We start from the raw sequence: 17,453 nt of genomic DNA, 5'->3' as shown, positions 1-17,453 counted from the left end.
AGCTTAAAATCGAATCCCTTTTTCTTTGTTTGATTGTTTGTTTAAGGCTGAAAGAGCATATTCCTTTTGTGGAACTATTGAATACATGGCACCAGATATTGTCAGAGGGGGAGATTCAGGACATGACAAGGTATGTTCTATTTTTGACACTTCCTGATATATCGCTATAAAATGTATATTAAGAATCCTAGTCTAGCACTTGTGTTTGTTTTTGTTTAATTTGTGGACAAAGACTTCTAGACAGGTGCACAAATAAATCCTCTTTTGCAACCCAGAGCTCATTGTTCAGTATGAGTTTTGATACAGATAAGAAGGAACATGATACCTAAGAGAGTCCAGTGATGGGAGTGTATTGATAAACATAAAGATTGCTTCCAGGACTATAGAACTGATAATTTCCCTCATATCTTAAGCTTTTAAATTATCAGCTGTATTGATTTAGTACTCTAATTTTAACGTTGACATGAAACAAAGATGGCTTTTTTTTTTAGGCTTTTATCTTGAACAGAGTGTCTGGATAATTTAAAAAGGTATTGGCATATCCCAATGATCTGTACTGTTCTAGGGTGTGATGGCTTAGGAGTGAATATGATTTGAACCTAATACATTTTTAGAGGGTGTCAAATTCAGAACCAGGCAGATCCATTTCCTGACCCTAAACATGGTCCTAAAGTAAATCGCTTGAGGAAATTGGATCCCAAAGATTACAGGTGGGGAATTTTGAAGTGTGTCCATATTTCATTGGAGATCAAAGAAGCCTAACTAAAAGAATTGTGGGCTGACTCACATGATAACTTCTTTTTGAAAGGGCTGTTTTATCTTGAAGATTATGAGTTTGGAGGAACTAAGGTGATTGGCAGTGGAAAGAATCAGAACATGTGAAATTCCTTAAAAATTTATTGACTTAAATAACTTTGTCTGTGTTACACATAATAAAAAAAAAACCCTTTACAAAAAAAAGAAAAACAGAATCTTAGTTAATAACTTAGGCCCTCTTTTTGGTGTTATCTTCATTTTTTTTACCTTTCCTTTGCTTTGTATACACGAACATATTATGATATCTAGTGTTTTGGAGGAAAAAAGATAATGGAAAGGTTAGGACATTTTAGATTTCCCTTTTTTCAGGTTTTGTTGCTGAGGATAATATTTTGTTTTATAGAATAATACCCTTGTTAAAGGAAATCTCAAAATCGACTAATTCTTCAAATAATAGTTTTTATTTTATTTCCGTTAAAAGTATCACGTCTTGGGCTTCCCTGGTGGCGCAATGGTTGAGAGTCCGCCTGCCGATGCAGGGGACACGGGTTCGTGCCCCGGTCTGGGAAGATCCCACATGCCGCGGAGCGGCTAGGCCCGTGAGCCATGGCCGCTGAGCCTGCGCGTCCGGAGCCTGTGCTCCGCAACGGGAGAGGCCACAACACTGAGAGGCCCGCGTACCGCAAAAAAAAAAAAAAAAAAAAAAAAAAAAAAAGTATCATGTCTTGAGCAAAGCATCCGTTGTAACCCTGTTTAAAACAGAAATCACCCTTTGTCTGTTGTATGTGACCTGGCCTTTTAGGACACACCTGGGCCACAGTACAATGCAGAGGTGTCATGAATGCAAAAACAGTGCACATTGTCCCCATTGGAGTCATGCTGAATGACTATGGACAGTGCTTATTGGCATTATTGATTTTTGCTAGAGAAACATATGGAAACTATTTCACCTTCAGTCAATAATTTGCTTTGTAAGAGATCCTTAAAAAGGGAGTCTCTCATATTTTCTTATTCTTAATTTCTGCTTTTAACTTTGTAGTGATATTGGAAACTTTGTTGATTACCTCTTCAACAGAAAAAAACCATTGTGACAATCCTTGGAGAAAGAAAACAATTCTGCATTCAAGATAGTCTAAGTTTGTTTTCCTAAGCCTTCTAAAAAACTCAGTCTTTTCCCTCCTCACTTCCCTTTGTATGTGCAAAATGAAGATTGTAGATGAGGCTTTCTAAGTAGTTATAAAATCGAGGTCACATATTTTTTCTTCTTGTATTAAAGGGTACAGATTTGTTCAGTTCTTTCTTAACACTTTTGCTTTATTAATAACGTTCTCCAAATAAGGAATTCTGACTATTTTTTTGCTCCTCATCTCCCCGTCTTGCTCATCCCCTTTCAAAATCTCACATATACAGTAGGAATATCTTTTTTTTTTTTGGCTGCGTCGGGTCTTAGTTGTGGCATGCGGGATATTCGTTGAGGCATGTGGGATCATTTGTTGCGGCGCGGGCTCTTCATTGTGGCGCACGGGCTTCTCTCTAGTTGTGGCATGTGGGGTTTTTTTCTCTCTCTCTAGTTGTAGTGGAGGCTCCAGAGTGCATGAGCTCTGTAGTTTGCAGCACGCGAGCTCAGTAGTTGTGGCACGTGGGCTTAGTTGCCCTGTGGCATGTGGGATCTTAGTTCCCTGACCAGGGATTGAACCCATGTCCCCCTGCATTGGAAGGCGGATTCTTCACCACTGGACCACCAGGGAAGTCCCCAGTAGGAATATCTTAACAGTGGAGAATCGGTGGTCTCCTTGCTAATGACTAATCATGCATTTATGAGCCCTTAGGAGTTCTTGAAGTTTGTGTGGTATTGGTTTCAGTCCATGACTAGGAATCTGATTATAGATCTGTATTAATTTACAAGCATGGTTCAAATCCAACGTTCTAAGGGTCCTGACTCAGCTGGCAGTAAAGCTGCTTGTATAAATAAAAGAATTGAATTACTGATTTAGTTTCTATGTTATTGTTATGTATTTTCTTTAAAATAACTCTAGGCTCACAAACTTTTACATCATCTCTCTGAAATCTTGGCTCTGAAATTTGGAAGCAGAGAGTTTAAAATTTTAGCACCAGTTAATTTCTCATTGCTGTAAGCTCATATATCCAACAATTATTGAAATCTTGATTTGCCTAATTGTAAAGGAACTAATTTTCAATATATCAAGATTCTTTAAATTCTGTATAATTTACTACGCTCTCAGTTCAGGTAACTGCTTTTATAAATTGTTTTCCAACGTAGATCACATTTTATTTTATATTATTTTCAGTCTTTCCATACCTCCCAGAAAATGAAGACTGCTAGATTTATGTGATTGGTTCCATAAGAGGAATTGATATAGGTGGTTATGAAAAAATAACATCTTTTGATGGGATTTTTTTCATTTTCGTTCTTTGGCTTTAAGAAATTTCATACTTATTGGAGCTGAATAGTTAATAAAAATGCTGATTGGTACGTTTTTCCCCCTATCCTAAGTCCAAAGATTTTACTTACTTAAAATTTTAAAAATTTATTTAAAATTTAAAAATTTTTTGGGGAGTAGGGAGGGATGGGTTGGGAGTTTGGGGTTAGCAGATGCAAATTGCTATATATAGAATGGATAAACAACAAGGTCCTACTGTATAGCACAGGGAACTATATTTAATATCCTGTGATAAACCAAATGGAAAAGAATATTAAAAAATTTATATATATATATCTGAATCACTTTGCTGTATAGCAGAAATTAACATAACATTGTAAGTCAACCATATTTTAATTAAAAAAAATTTTTTTTAATTAGCCTAAGTAAAACCATTACTAGTTTAGGAAATAATTGAAACACTTTTAGCAATAGAAACACTTGATTGACTTCTCTATGTTTAAATTCTGAGGATACCTGAATATTTGTCCTCTCAATGTCTTTTTTGCATGTGCTAATTTAATACTCCTTGCACAGGAAGCTGTGCACAAAATCTTTTTGTTAAAATATTGTCAAATATATAGATTTATTTTGTTCATTTTTCTTTTTATATAAAATACAATTAATATTCTAGAAAATGAAATTACTGTTGTTTTATAGGCAGTTGACTGGTGGAGTTTAGGTGTTCTAATGTATGAATTACTAACTGGAGCATCTCCTTTCACTGTTGATGGAGAGAAGAATTCCCAAGCTGAGATATCTAGGTAAGACCTAACAAAATAAAATAAGTGTATTGTTTTCTCAAAGGAACTGATCAATCTTCTGCAATTGGGCTGATAGAAAAAATACTTTTTTTAATGGGGTAGACAAAAACGATGTGTAAGTGGTAAATTTCCAATTATATTCCTGTAGGATATAGATATATAACCTTTATATTTCTTTATATTTTATATGCCCAATTAGATCTTAATTTTCGTAGATAGTGTCGTAATTTTTGTGTGCTCCAAAGTACTTAGCATATCGTCTTAACCTAATGTTTATTTGATGGATACTTTTTTCCCACTGTATACATAATGGAATTTCTTTGTGACTTTAACATAAAGAAACAGTAGTGATATTTTTCAATCATGGATATAGGCTCAATAGAAACAAATACCATAAAATCACCCTCTTGTAGGTTATCATAGCATTGTTTTGTTCCTTTCCTTCATAGCAGTTATCACAATTGCAGTGTTACATTTTTGTTTGTAATTATTTGATTAATGTCTGTCTGTCCCACTAGATTGTAAGCTCTGTGAGAGCCAGGGGCCTGTCTGGCTTTGATCCTCAGCATTGTATTCTTAGATGCCAGCACAGTGCTTACCATGCAGAATTCAATGAATGTTCTTGGAATGAAATGAGTTAATGAACAAATAAACAAAGTGTGATAAAACATTGTACTAATTACTAGTTATGTTTTTGTCCTGTTTTTACTTGAATTTTATAACTTTGAGAACAGATTTGACATTAAAAATTAAAAATTGAGACTTCCACTTCTTACCAAGATGGAATAACAGGGACCGGATTTACTTTCCTGCCTGAAACAATTTTTTAAGTGGGCAAAATATATGAAACCACAGTGTGGAAGACATTGAACATCTAGCAATGAAGCACAGTGAACCCTGAGAGACGGGAAATAAATGAGGTGAGCCCTATGATTGCCCAGCTTACTGCCTTGAGAGAGTATCCAGGCTGCAGGGAGGGGAAACACAAGTGGAGCTGAGATGGAAATGACAGTCCAGGAAAGCCGGGGAAGCTGGAGTTTGCAGGGCAGAGTGTTGGAGAGGAGAAAGCCGCAGAGAGAGAGTGAAGTTCAGAGCTTTGCCGAAGCTCAATACTATTCAGTTAAGTAGTGATAAGCGCCATGTGTGACGGAACTACTCAGTATAGCTAAGATGTTATTTCTCTCCAAATTGATCTATAGATTCAGCACAATTAGAATCCCAGCAGGCTTTTTTTTTTTTAGTAGAAATTGACACCCTGGGTCTAAATGCATAGGACCTGGGTCTAAATGCATAGAATAGGCAAATCACCTTTGAAACAGTAGACCAAAGTGGATTTGAAGACTTACAAGCTGCAACAATTAAGACACTGTGGTGTTTGTATCAAAATACACAACTCATCAGTGAAATAGAATAGAGAGTGCAGAAATAGAACCACACAGATATAGGTAGCTGATTTTTTTTTTTTTACAAAGGTGCAGAGTCAGTTTGGTGGAGGAAAGATAGTTTTTCAACAAATGATTCTGGAACCATTGGCTATCATATGGAAAAAAATGAACTTCAATAAATACTTCACTCTATAGAAAAATTTTAAATGGATCCTAGACCTAAAATGTAAAACTTAAAATTATAAAATTTCTGGAAGAAAACATGAAGGAAAATCTTTGTGACCTTGCGTTAGGCAAACATTTCTTAGATAAGACACAAAAAGTGCAATCTGTAAAAGCAAACTGATAAATTGAACTTCATCCAAATTAAATACTTCTGCTTTTCGAAAGAAACTGTTAAGAGAATGGAAAGACAAGGCACGGACTGGGGTAAAATTACAAATTATGTCTGATAAAGGACTGGTATCCAGAATATATAAAGAACACTCAAAACTCAAGGAAAAAAAAAAAACTCTCCATTTTTTAAAAGGGGCAAAAGATTTGAACAGACAGTTCACCAAAGAAGATCTGTGGGTGGCAAATGAGCACATAAAAAGATGATCAACAACATCATTAGTCTTTAGGGAAATGCAAACCAAACAACAATGAGATAGCACTATATACTCCCTGGAATGGCTAAAAATAAAGTGACTGACTATATTAGGGTTCTCCAGGGAAACAGAACCAATAGGATATATACACACATATATATATGAGGAGATCTATTATAAGGAATCAGCTTACACAACTATGACAGCTAAGAAGTCCCACGATTGGAAGCCGTGGTGCAATTCCAGTCCAAGTCGAAGGCCTCCGAACCAGAGGTGCCCCTGGTGCAAATCCCAGTCCAAGGGGAGAGGACCAGTGTCCCAGGTTGAGCAGGCAGGCAGTAAGGGACTGAACCCTCCCTTCCTCTGCTTCTCTTTCTATTCAGGCCCCCAAGGGATTGGCTGGTGCCCACCCACATTGGGGAGGGGATTCAAATGCTAATCTCATCCAGAAACACCCTCACAGACACACCCAGAAATAATGGTTAATCTCAGCCTGTGTCCCAGTCACAAGTTAATCATTACAAGTCCCGCCCCTGTCACCTTGGCAGTCATTTGCATCTCCTTAAACTGTACTTGATCTCCAGATAAAGACAGTAACGTGGTCGTTCCACCCAACAACCCACTAACCCTTCCCCAGAAGAGGACGTAAGGTCCTTGAGTGGTGTAGTGATATCCGCTCTTCTCCTTGAAATCCCATAACTTAAAGACTATGGTATAAGTTTAAAACACTTAAGTACCATGGTTGATATAAAGCCAACACATCTTATCTAATATGATGAAGGAATAAGGGAGGAAAGGAAACAAATATATAATTTATACACACACTTATTCATAGCGAAGTAAGGAGGAAATACACATGGCAGTCACAGTCCTCGTTTCTATAACTGGTTACGGGGTCATAGCTGGTCTTTGTAACTGCCTTCTTCCACTACCCACTTTGTATTCCCTTTGCCTTCAACAAGTACCTCAGCTCGTGGGGTGATCCAAACCTTCATTCCCAAAGAATGTGGGCCATTAATAGTCCTGACTAGATTGTGTTGTAGTTTTCAACTGACCTTCGTCACAGATTCTAGTCATGCTCATAGACCCTCTAGGGCATCTCCTGTACTCCAGACAGTCTTCCTTACTTCCACTGTGGAATAGTAGTCCAACTTCCCTTGACAGTAAGGATCATTCTCCCCAGCCAGTGTCGCAACTCCTTTTGCCTGTTGATTCAGAGGCCTGAGCAACCCAAAGTGGCTGGGTGGCAATCTTAATTTCCAGTTCAATGGAATCACTGTTTCGTGTCCTGGAGGAAGCATCATTCCCCCTGGAACTAAGACCTTTAGGCTAGCAGAGCATAAAGTCATGCAAACAGAAAGCAAAAATTTTGCTAGTGGGTCATGATGGGTAGTAGTAAGTGGTGCCACTCCCATGTCTACCCCTTGATTTCTGGACCCGTGAATCCTGGCTATGGGAGAAACAGCACCATATATTGGATGTTGATTCAGAGCGTTTCAGCCTTCTGGAGAAACTTGCCGCCCTAGCTTACGCTGTAACTGAGTCTTCGAAAGATCATTCCACCATGATATCAAGCCAGCTTCAGAATGGTGGGGAACATGGTAAGACCAGTGAATTCCATGAGCATGGTCCATTGCTGCACTTCTTGTGCTGTGAAGTGAGTTCCTTCATCAGAAACAGTGGTGCTGTGTGGAATACCATGACAGTGCTTAAGGAATTTTGGCAGTTTTGGCAGAAATATTGCATGTAGGAAAAGCGATCCATAGTAAGTGTCTTTTCCAGTTAGAGTGAAACTCTGTCCCTTCTGTCATGTAAACAATCCATTGTAATCAACCCGCCGCCATAGCTGGCTGATCACCCTGGGGACTGGTGCCGTAGTGGGCACTCAGTATTGGTCTCCACTGCTGGTAGATTGGGCACTCGGTGGTGGCTGAAGCCAGGTCAACCTTGGTGAGTAGAAATCCATGTTGCTGAGTCCATGCGTAAGCTCCATCCCTGCCTCCATGGCCACCTTGCTCATGAGCCCACTGGGTGATGACGGGTGAATGGAGAGAGGTGGATTGGTATCCACAAAACAGATCAGCCTATCCATTTGACTGTTAAAATCCTCCTCTGTTCAGGTCACCCTTTGGTGAGCGTTCACATAGGACACAAATGTCTTCACATTTTTGCCCATTCAGAGGGGTCTGTCCACATACCTCGTCCCCAGATATCTTTGTCAACCAGATTTCCTTGTCAGCAGCTTTCCCATCATGTTCCTTCCAAATCCCTGACCATCCAGCCAAACCATTGGCCACAGCCCATTAACTAGTATAAAATTGCTTGGTCCAAGCAAAATGAACAACTAGGTGCACTGCTCAAAGCTCTGCCCACCGGGAAGATCTGCTTGCACCTTTGCATATCATGCAAAACCGTCTGTAAACCAAGCCCGAGCCTCCTCTTCCTCTATCAGCTAAGGTAGGGGACTCCCCATGAGGCCGTAGATGCCGGCTGGGAGACAGAAGGCGATGTGGCAGGAGCGGGGACATGGGCACTTAGGCCACTTCTTCACGTACATATTTGTGCCTTCAGCGCCTGCTCAGCCCAGTCTTGTGTATGTCACTTCCATCTGATGATGGAGCATTGCTGTGCACTCCCAACTCTGCGGCTTGATGGATCAGATAAATGGGCATCTCAGGTTGCGTGTAACTTGGGGGCCCATAGTTAAATGTTCAGTCTTTGCTAAGGCCAAGTAGCAGACGAAGAGCTGTTTCTCAAAAGCGGGGTCATTATCCTCAGAAGATGGCAGCGTTTTGCTCCAAAATCTTAAGGGCCTGTGCTTCAGTTCACCTCTAGGAGCTGCCAGAGTCTCCAAACAGCATCCCTGTCTGCCACTTCCAGCACCTCTGATCTGCTGGATCAGATGAACCCAGTGGCAGAGCAGCTTGCACAGCAGCCTGGACCTGGTGCAGAACCTTCTCTTGTTCTGGACCCCACTCAACAGCAGCTTTTCGGATCACTTGGTAAATGGGTCGGAGTAACACACCCACATGAGGAATATGTTGCCTCTCAAATCCAGAGGCCCACTGGGCATTGTGCCTCGGTAGGAGGCACCAGCTGCAACAACTTATCCTTCACCTTGGAAGAGATATCTTGATATGCTCTATACCACTGGACTCCTAGAAATCCACTAGAGGCCCCTGAGTTTTAGTCAGATTTATTTCCCACCCTCTGACACACAAATGTCTTACCAATAAGTCTAGAGTAGTTGCTACTTCTTGCTCGCCAGGTCCAATCAGCATAAAGTCATCAATGTAATGGACCAGCGTGATTATCTATGAAGAAGAAAGGCGATCAAGAACTTTGTGAACTGAACAGTGACACAGGGCTGGAGAACAGATAACCCCTGAGGTAGGACAGGGAGGGTACATTGCTGGCCTTGCTAGCTGAAAGGAACTCTTTTTGGTGGGCCTTATGGACAGGGCTGGAGAAAAAGGGCTGCATTCCAGGTACCAGAGCTTGTATTAATTTGCTTAAGCAATGAAACCACAACTGGTGCGGCAGCTGTAATTGGAGTCACCCCCTGGTTAAATTTACAATCATGCACTGATTGTAGAGCCGTCCATCTCCTGCACAGGCCAGTTAGGCGAGTTCAATGGGGATGTGGTGGGAATCACCAATCCTGCATCTTTCAAGTCCTTGCTGGTGGCACTAATTTCGGCAATCCCCCAGGAATGCGGTCTTGCTTTTTGATTTACTATTTTCCTAGGTAGAGGCAGTTCTAATGGCTTCCACTTGGCCTTTCCCACCAGAACTGCCCACACTCCACAGGTCAGGGAACCAATGTGGGGATTCTGCCAGCTGCCAGGTATCTCTGTTCCAATTATGCATTCTTGACCTGGGACAGTAACCACAGGATGGGGTCAGGGACCCACCGAATCCACTGTGAGATGGACCTGAGCTAAAACTCCATTAATTACTGGACCTCCGTAAGCCCCTACTCTGGCTGATGGGCCACAGTAATGTTTTGGGTCTCCTGGAATTAGTGTCAATTCAGAACCAGTGACCAGTAGTGTCTGAAAGGTCTGATGATTTCCTTTCCCCAATGTACAGTTACTCTGGTAAAAGGCCGTGGGTCCCTCTGGGGAAGGCTGGGAGGAAGATTAACAGTACAAATTCTCAGGGTCCTTCCTCAAGGTGACCCACCATCCCCTTTATTCAAGAGGTTGTGGGCATATAAACTGGCTCAAGTGTGGGAATTGATTGAGGGACAGTTGACTGGGGGGAGGGCAGGAAAGATGACAAAGGGACACAGTGGAACTTTGGAGGACATTGGGTATGTCCATTATCTTGATTGTGGGGATGGTTTCACAGGTGTATATAAATGTGTCAGAATTTATCAAGTTGTACACTTTATATGGTGAGTTTATTGTATAATACATCAATTTTACTTCAATAAAACTGCTAAATTTTTTTTAGAATGTACCTTTTACAGGACATATTAGGAAGTAAATAATTTCCCACTATTACAGCTTATTTAATTTTGAAGCTAAGTGATCAGAAATATTTCTTGTTAAAATCAAATTTAAATCATGCCTATTACTAAAATTCTAAACATGACTTTGCTTATTTTAAATGTGCTTTTTGACAGTTTGAAAATGCCTCAGAATTGTAGGAAACCTTGCCCATAGTCTTTTGAGAATTCGGGTCCCCTTGCAGGGTCACACCTGTCATGGTGACAAATGAAAGGGCAGACTTAACCTGACAACATTAAATAGTGGCTCCTCTGACTAATTCCCTCTTTCTGATTCCACATATACAAGCAATCTTCTTTTTACAGTTTTCCATTCCACCACAGGTCTGCCTGTAGAGAGACAGTATATTGCTGATCGTAACAGCAGGAAAATTCTGAACCAAAAGATGTTCAAATTTAAATTGCTTTGATTGCCTTTAGATAAATTAGTTGGCATTCTGGTTTTAGCAAGAGAAAGAGAGCCTGAATCAGATTGTCTAAAATCTTAAAACTAGAGCAGATTTCTCAAAAATTTAAATAGGATTCTTTCCCTTTGATCAATTAATTATTCACTTTGTCATGTTGTTAATAATTTTGCTTAAAGCTTGGTGTTAACCTATGATTCCATGGTTTTTTTGTTTTGTTTTGTTTTCTTGAAATTTACTAACAGTGTAATAGCTGAATTATCCCACATTACTTTTGCCTTTCAAGATAATCATTCTGATTGTCTTTCCTGGTGTAAAATCTTTTACAGTCTGTTCTTTATAAAATATGCACCATTCAGAAAAATGTATCATTACCTTGTCCCCAAATGTCTTAAATAGCCAGGGCTTTTTCTGATCATTGAATTCTTCCATTCCTTAATTATCATGGTCTCCCCTGAACTCTGCATACTTTCTATAGAGTTTATTTGAGATGCATCAGAATAATATATTATCCAAGTTATCTGTTTGCCTGTTGTTGTCTACAGGTAGCCTAAAATCAGAACAAATATGTTTTCTCTGGTTATCAAATTTTAAAATATGATAAGAATTTAGGATGAGATGAGAACTTTCTCCATGGTGTAAGAATCCCTTTATCAGTGTCCCTGACGGTCCTCTCCTTTCTGTCTGAGTGCCATCAGTAAACAGATAACACTGTCGTGTAAGGTATTTTCAAGGAAGCCCCTTCCATCAGAATTTCTCCTCCCGCAAAACAAGCTGAAATTAGTTTCCTCTAACCTCTGCACGTCAGTTCTGGTGCTGGTCGTGGTCCTGTCCTCGAAAGAACAGAGTAGTTCTGTGGTTTCTTCCAGACATTGCTTGAGGTGTCTGAAGATAGTTTTATCTAGGGTAAACCTTTCTAATTCTCTTAACTGTTCATGTGAAATGATTTCTAGATTCGTCATTCCTCGGTACCATTCTGAACAAACATCAAATTGTCAACATTATAGATTTGAATGATAGCTCTTTAGCTTTTCTGTGAGTCTGTTTCTTATTTTTATTTCACGTATGTAGCATGTGCTTTTCGTACACATATGTTTCCCACTAGCTTTTACTGCCTCTGTGTAGAGCTTCCTCTTTCAGGGTATGTGTTACTGCCACACAGGAAGGTGTCCCCTCAGCCACTGGTATTGCTAGCAGTTTTTCTGCCTTCCCTTCAAGAAGGAAGCTTTTTCTTGCCTGGGGCTGTGTAAACCAGGATAATTAGATTTACCCTCACCTGGGCATCAGGACGTAGAGGTTCTGATTACAGCTCCTCCATCATCTCCAGCAGGGTTGTTTCTGTCTCACTTTCTCTGCCTTGGAAATTTACAAAGTACTTGCCAAGAGATGTTTATTTGGTATTTCATTATCCATCAATAAAGTATACTTTACTATTGTGTTTCATAGTGCTATCCTAAGCATAATGTTATATAAATTCAGGTCTAAGTGTTATAAAAATAATGGTTTAAACAGAGCTGTAGGTGTTGTTTAGGTAGGGGGTTGGCAAACTATGGGCTGCAGGCCAAATCCATTCTGCTGCCTGTTATTGTGTAGCCTGTGAGCTAAGAATGGTTTTTACGTTCTTAAGTGGTTGAAAAACTCAAAAGGTGACCAGTATTTTGTGACATGTGAAAATTAGATGAAATTTAAATTTCGGTGTCCATCAGTTATGTTTTATTAGAACACAGAGTACTCATCCATTTACCTATCACGTCTGGCTGCTTTCATGCTGCAGCAACAACACTGAATAGTTGCCCCAAAGACCATAGAGCTTCCAAAGCCTGAAGAATGTATTGTCTGGCCTTGTATTAGTTACCCATTATCCATTGCTCAGTAACAAATGAGCTCAAAACTTAGTGGCCTAAGACAACATACATTTATTATCTCAGCGTTTCTGTAGATCAGGAATCTGGGCACAGCTTAGCTAAGTCCTCCACTTCAAGGTCACTCACAGGCTGCAATCAGGGTGTTGGCTGGGCTTTCAGTATCTCAAGGATCAACCGGGAAAGGATTTGCTTCGAAGCGCATGTGGTTGTTGGCAGGATTCAGTTCCTCTGGGTTGTTGGACTGAGAGCCTCAGTTCCTTGCTGGCTGTTGGCTGAAGACCACCCTCACTTCCTTGCTGTGTGGGCCTTTCCAACATGGCAACTTCTTCATCGAAGCATGCAAGCTGGGAAGGCAATAGAGAGAGTCTGCTAGGAAGATGGAATGTTTTGTAACCTAATCATGAAAGTGGCATTCTCTCATCTTTGCTGAATAATATTGGTTATAAGAAAGTCACTAGGTCCAGGCAACACGAGGCTGTGAATACAAGGAGACAGTGATCATTGGGTAGCTTAGAAATCTGCCTACCATGGGCCTTTTACAAAAAAGTTTGCTGACCCCTGGTTTAGGTAAGAATTTATTTGTCCTCGCAACGAGTGTTTCTCTTTAAGTAATTATTTTAAAACATTGATTTTGTGTGATGTGCTAATTTAGTCTTCTAAGTGCAAAATCAAAAAACAGTAATTCTGTTGTATTTTTCTGTTTTATCCATGTTAATTATTCAGTAACATACTGAATTAGCCCATTTGTATCATTTTACATTTTCTGTTTATTGATGTCTTGCTTTCAGAGTTATGTATAGAATAACAACAAGTATCATTATTTCTTATGCTAAGAAGAGACCAAATTTATTTTTTTCCTTGGCTTTCTTATTCTTCTTATGTCTTTATGATGAAATTTTTTTGTCAGCATATTTTATAAAGCCTTCTTAATTCCCCATAGGCAATTTGTTTTTTTCTTTTCTTCTCTCTAGGTATTTTTGTATCCAATAGCAGTATCTATATTTCCCAGGTGTTTTTTGACTCGTTACGCCAAATCTATTAATGTGTTTGTCACAAGAGCTATTCCTCTACCTGTTATTTAACAGGATACAATTACAGCAGCTTCAGACCGGAGTCCAGTGATGGGAGAGGAGCAGGGCGAAAATGACCCATCCCTTGGCACCATAATCCTCAGCTTTCCATCTTCCCTCTTATCATTCTTTTCACTCCTGCTTCCCTTGCATAACACGTGGGGGGGAGGGCCAAATGGTACTGAATTACTAATTTGCCTCTGAAGCACTCCCTGGGTGGGGAGAGGGTTTGGAGCCCTTCATAAAACATAGGGCTGATCATTCCCGCCGTGGAGAGGGCCCCTCAGAGACGCCATCAGAGTGGTTGCCATTTCCTGAGCTTCCCCTCCACCTCCTGCTTCACTGCCACCTCTGGTTACCGCCCCAGCCGGTTCTCCACTGCTCCCATCCACCTGGAACCTCAAAGGTCAGCCTCACAGCTACTGGAAAAGGCCGTGGAAAGAAGAGTTAGCCTCTGCATTCACAAATCCGCCATCTCTTTTGGTCTGCGGCGTGATCTGCTGTTCCTTACATGCCGTGGTTCTCCAGGGCCTCCCGGGAGGGCGCCCCATCCTTCAGGATGAGCATCTTGGCTCCATACTCTGGCTCTTCTTCTCTGCCTGGGCTCCTTTCCATTCAGCAATCTCTTTGAAATTCCATGTGTTCCACTCTGCTCTTGACCCCCGACACGGCCTTAGTTTGTTGTCACATGCAGCCACTTGGTCCGCAGGAAGCCCCAAGGCCCTCTCCTATCCCTGTCATCTTGCCCTGTTAGGAAGGGCACTCTAACACAGATAATGGAGTGGGTGGAGAAGTACCAGCTTGGAGAGCATCGTCTGGGCCACAGAAAAGAGTGTAGTAAGGAGGAGGGCCTCGGAAGAGGTCTGCCGGTAAAGCCCTGGTGAGTGAAATGGGATCCCAGCTTTAGCCTAAGCCGGGCCCACCTCTGAGATTAAGACGCGTTCAGGCACGTCTGATAAACCAGTCTAGTAGACCCATCAGTAATTAACTGTGCGGGCGTCAAAGGGAGAGGAGCCCAGGTAGACCAGCTGGGTTCACAGAGGCCTTAGCCATTGAGCGGAAGGACAATTCTAGGTTTCATCTGTCACTTTTAGGGAGGAGATGCTATAAGTTGAAAAGAAAAGGAATTTAGCCCAAATCTTTACAAGATCACGCACACATCTTTGGTTCCTCTAACCTCATGAGAAACAGGTATTTTCTCCCTTCGGCTTCTCAGGTGGGTGGCTTCTCAGGCAGTGGGGGTCGGAGGCCTTGTTAGAGACCTGGGGGAAAGACGAAACAAGATGCTGTAGGAGAGAGTGAAGAGGAGTGTTCATAGCTCACAGAAGACATGCCCTGGGGACTCCCAGGAATTACTGGATGAGACTTCGAGTGGAGTCGCACGCTCTGCAAAAGCCAACAGGGGTACCAGCCAAAGAATCTCATCTCATTATTCTTAATCACCCAGTGGATGTGGCCTCAGGAAGCACAGGTTAGGTGGATCTGGATCAGGAAAGAGCTCAGTGTCATGCAGAGGGAAGTGACCGCATGGGACCGTCCTCCCTGGGCAGCCAGTCTCGTGGCTCAGAGAAGGGGCGCTCCTGTGGAGTAGCCAGGCTAAGGGCCCCGCTGTGTGCCAACCTCTGTGCCCAAAGTCACCCACATCATGGCCTTGAATCCTTACAACCCTGAAAATGAGGTAGCAGCATGTGCTGTCCTATAGACAAGGAAGCTAAGCTTCAGTTACCTAAAGATTCAGAGCTACAGGGAGGTGGGACTGGAGTCAAGTGCAGAGTGACTGGAAAGTTGCTTCATGCTCTTTCCTGGGTAACACTTGGTTCCGTGTGGCTGTTTGCTGGTGAGGCAGATGCTTATTTCAGGTAAAGGATTGGGAAGGACTGGTCCAGAGACAACAGAGGGATTGATTTCATTAATCACTTGAGTATTTGTTGAGTGATTTTTTTTTTTTTTTTTTTTTTTTGTGGTACACGGGCCTCTCACTGCTGTGGCCTCTCCCGTTGGGGAGCACAGGCTCCGGACGCGCAGGCTCAGCGGCCATGGCTCACGGGCCCAGCCACTCCGCGGCATGTGGGATCTTCCCAGGCCGGGGCATGAACCCGTGTCCCCTGCATCGGCAGGCGGACTCTCAACCACTGCGCCACCAGGGAAGCCCTGTTGAGTGATTTTTAACTCCTAGGAGGAAGAGAAATAGAAGCACATAGTTCTTGCCCTAAGAAAACTTACATACTGTTTGGGAAGATATGGAATAAATAGACGACAATTCATCATAAGAGAGAGTGTTGACAAATGTTTGAGTGGTAAGATGAATGCTGTGGAAGTACAGAGGCGGCACAGTCCCTTGGGTTTGGGAGCGTCAGGGACGCCCTCCTGATGGAGAGATAGAATGGGCTGGGCTGAGAGCGCCAATGAGGTTTGCAAAGGCAGAGGGTAGAAGGAAATGCCTTTCAGACGGTGGGGAAACACGCACAGGGGCCTGCAGACTCCCTGGAGTCCTCGCCAGTCTGGGTAGTGCTCTCAGCAGGTCTGTGATCTTGTAAGTGAGGTTCATTTTATCATTCCTATTCTTAAAGGTAATGTTCACTATAGTTTAAAGCGTGCACAGGAGGAAAACAGCAGTAATAACACCCAGAGATGAACACTGCTACTATTTCCCGTTCGTCTTCTTCACCTGAATAATGTGCTCATACTAGAAATTAACTTCATATTTTGCAGTTTTTGTGTAAACTTATAAGCATTCTCTAATTACAAACTCTTCATAAACATACTTTTGTAATGGCTGTATAGTATACCATTGAGTAGATAACACCATGATATGCTTTACTGTCCCCCTTGTGTTGCACAAAAATTAAGAGTCAGTAGTTCAGTGAAAAATCTTTCTAACTCAGGCAGGCACGTATGTGATTCTGTGATTTGGGGACCACTGGGGAACCAGGAAGTGAGAGTCCACAATGAAATGGGGAAGATTGTGAACTTATAAATGGAGGACAGAGAGAAATAATCAACTCATCTTTTGCTATCTGCAAAAAAGTGAAAAAGTTATCTGCAGGCATCTATGGAAACTGAGGAGGAAAGCTCCTCATATAGTAAATGGAGAACAATTAGACATGTATTGATTTAGTAAATATTTGTCGAGGACTTGCTCTAGGCGAAAGCAGTGTTCTAGGCCCCAGGGAATAAAGCAGTGAACAAGACTGCTTTTTTTTTAAAAAAAAAAAAAGAATCCCTACTCTCATTGAGCTTACATTTTAGTTGGGAGAGATAAATAATAGACAAATATATAGTAGTCTATAAATTCTGTGAAGAAAAATAAAGGAAAAGGTTAAAGAGTGGGGGTAACAGCAATTTTGTAGGATGTAGGTGATGTGGGTGATGTGGAGGGATGAGGTGAGCATAAACCACTGTCCTAAAGGTCACTGATAACTTTTTATTGGGACAGTTCTTTGTTGTTATGTTTTAGTGAACATACAAAACACATGTGCCAAGTTTCATAGGTTCACTCTTTCCGCCACATTTTATTATGAAATGTTGCACATATTTGTTACGGTGGACACCTATGTACTCACTGCCATGATTCTACCATGAATATTTTACCATCCTTGCTTATTTCGTATCTACCTACCTCTCTCTCCATCATAGGTTTAATTTTAATCTTGATGTCCTCACCC

The 17,453-nt window shown here is 41.3% G+C and overlaps 1 protein-coding gene and 1 non-coding gene across 6 annotated transcripts in view; both read left to right on the top strand.

The window, feature by feature from the left end:
- RPS6KA5 (ribosomal protein S6 kinase A5) overlaps nt 1-17,453 on the top strand; it is a 182,077-nt gene that overhangs the window by 136,458 nt on the left and 28,166 nt on the right. For 3 of the 5 annotated variants that reach the window (XM_049706990.1, XM_033418734.2, XM_004262337.4), the window contains 2 exons: nt 47-130; nt 3,858-3,961. In XM_049706990.1, the coding sequence (XP_049562947.1) occupies nt 47-130; nt 3,858-3,961 (188 nt within the window). Of the gene's footprint in view, nt 1-46; nt 131-3,857; nt 3,962-4,739; nt 4,882-17,453 lie in introns of those variants that run through there. The other 2 variants (XM_049706991.1, XM_033418755.2) reach the window with 2 other exon arrangements.
- Nucleotides 195-321, top strand: LOC117200281 (small nucleolar RNA SNORA40). The gene has a single exon (XR_004481751.1). It is a non-coding gene; the product is annotated as a small nucleolar RNA SNORA40 (small nucleolar RNA).

Source organism: Orcinus orca, chromosome 2 (assembly GCF_937001465.1).
Source record: "Orcinus orca chromosome 2, mOrcOrc1.1, whole genome shotgun sequence".
NCBI lineage: Eukaryota > Metazoa > Chordata > Mammalia > Artiodactyla > Delphinidae > Orcinus > Orcinus orca.
This window is presented reverse-complemented; position numbering and strand designations above follow the sequence as displayed.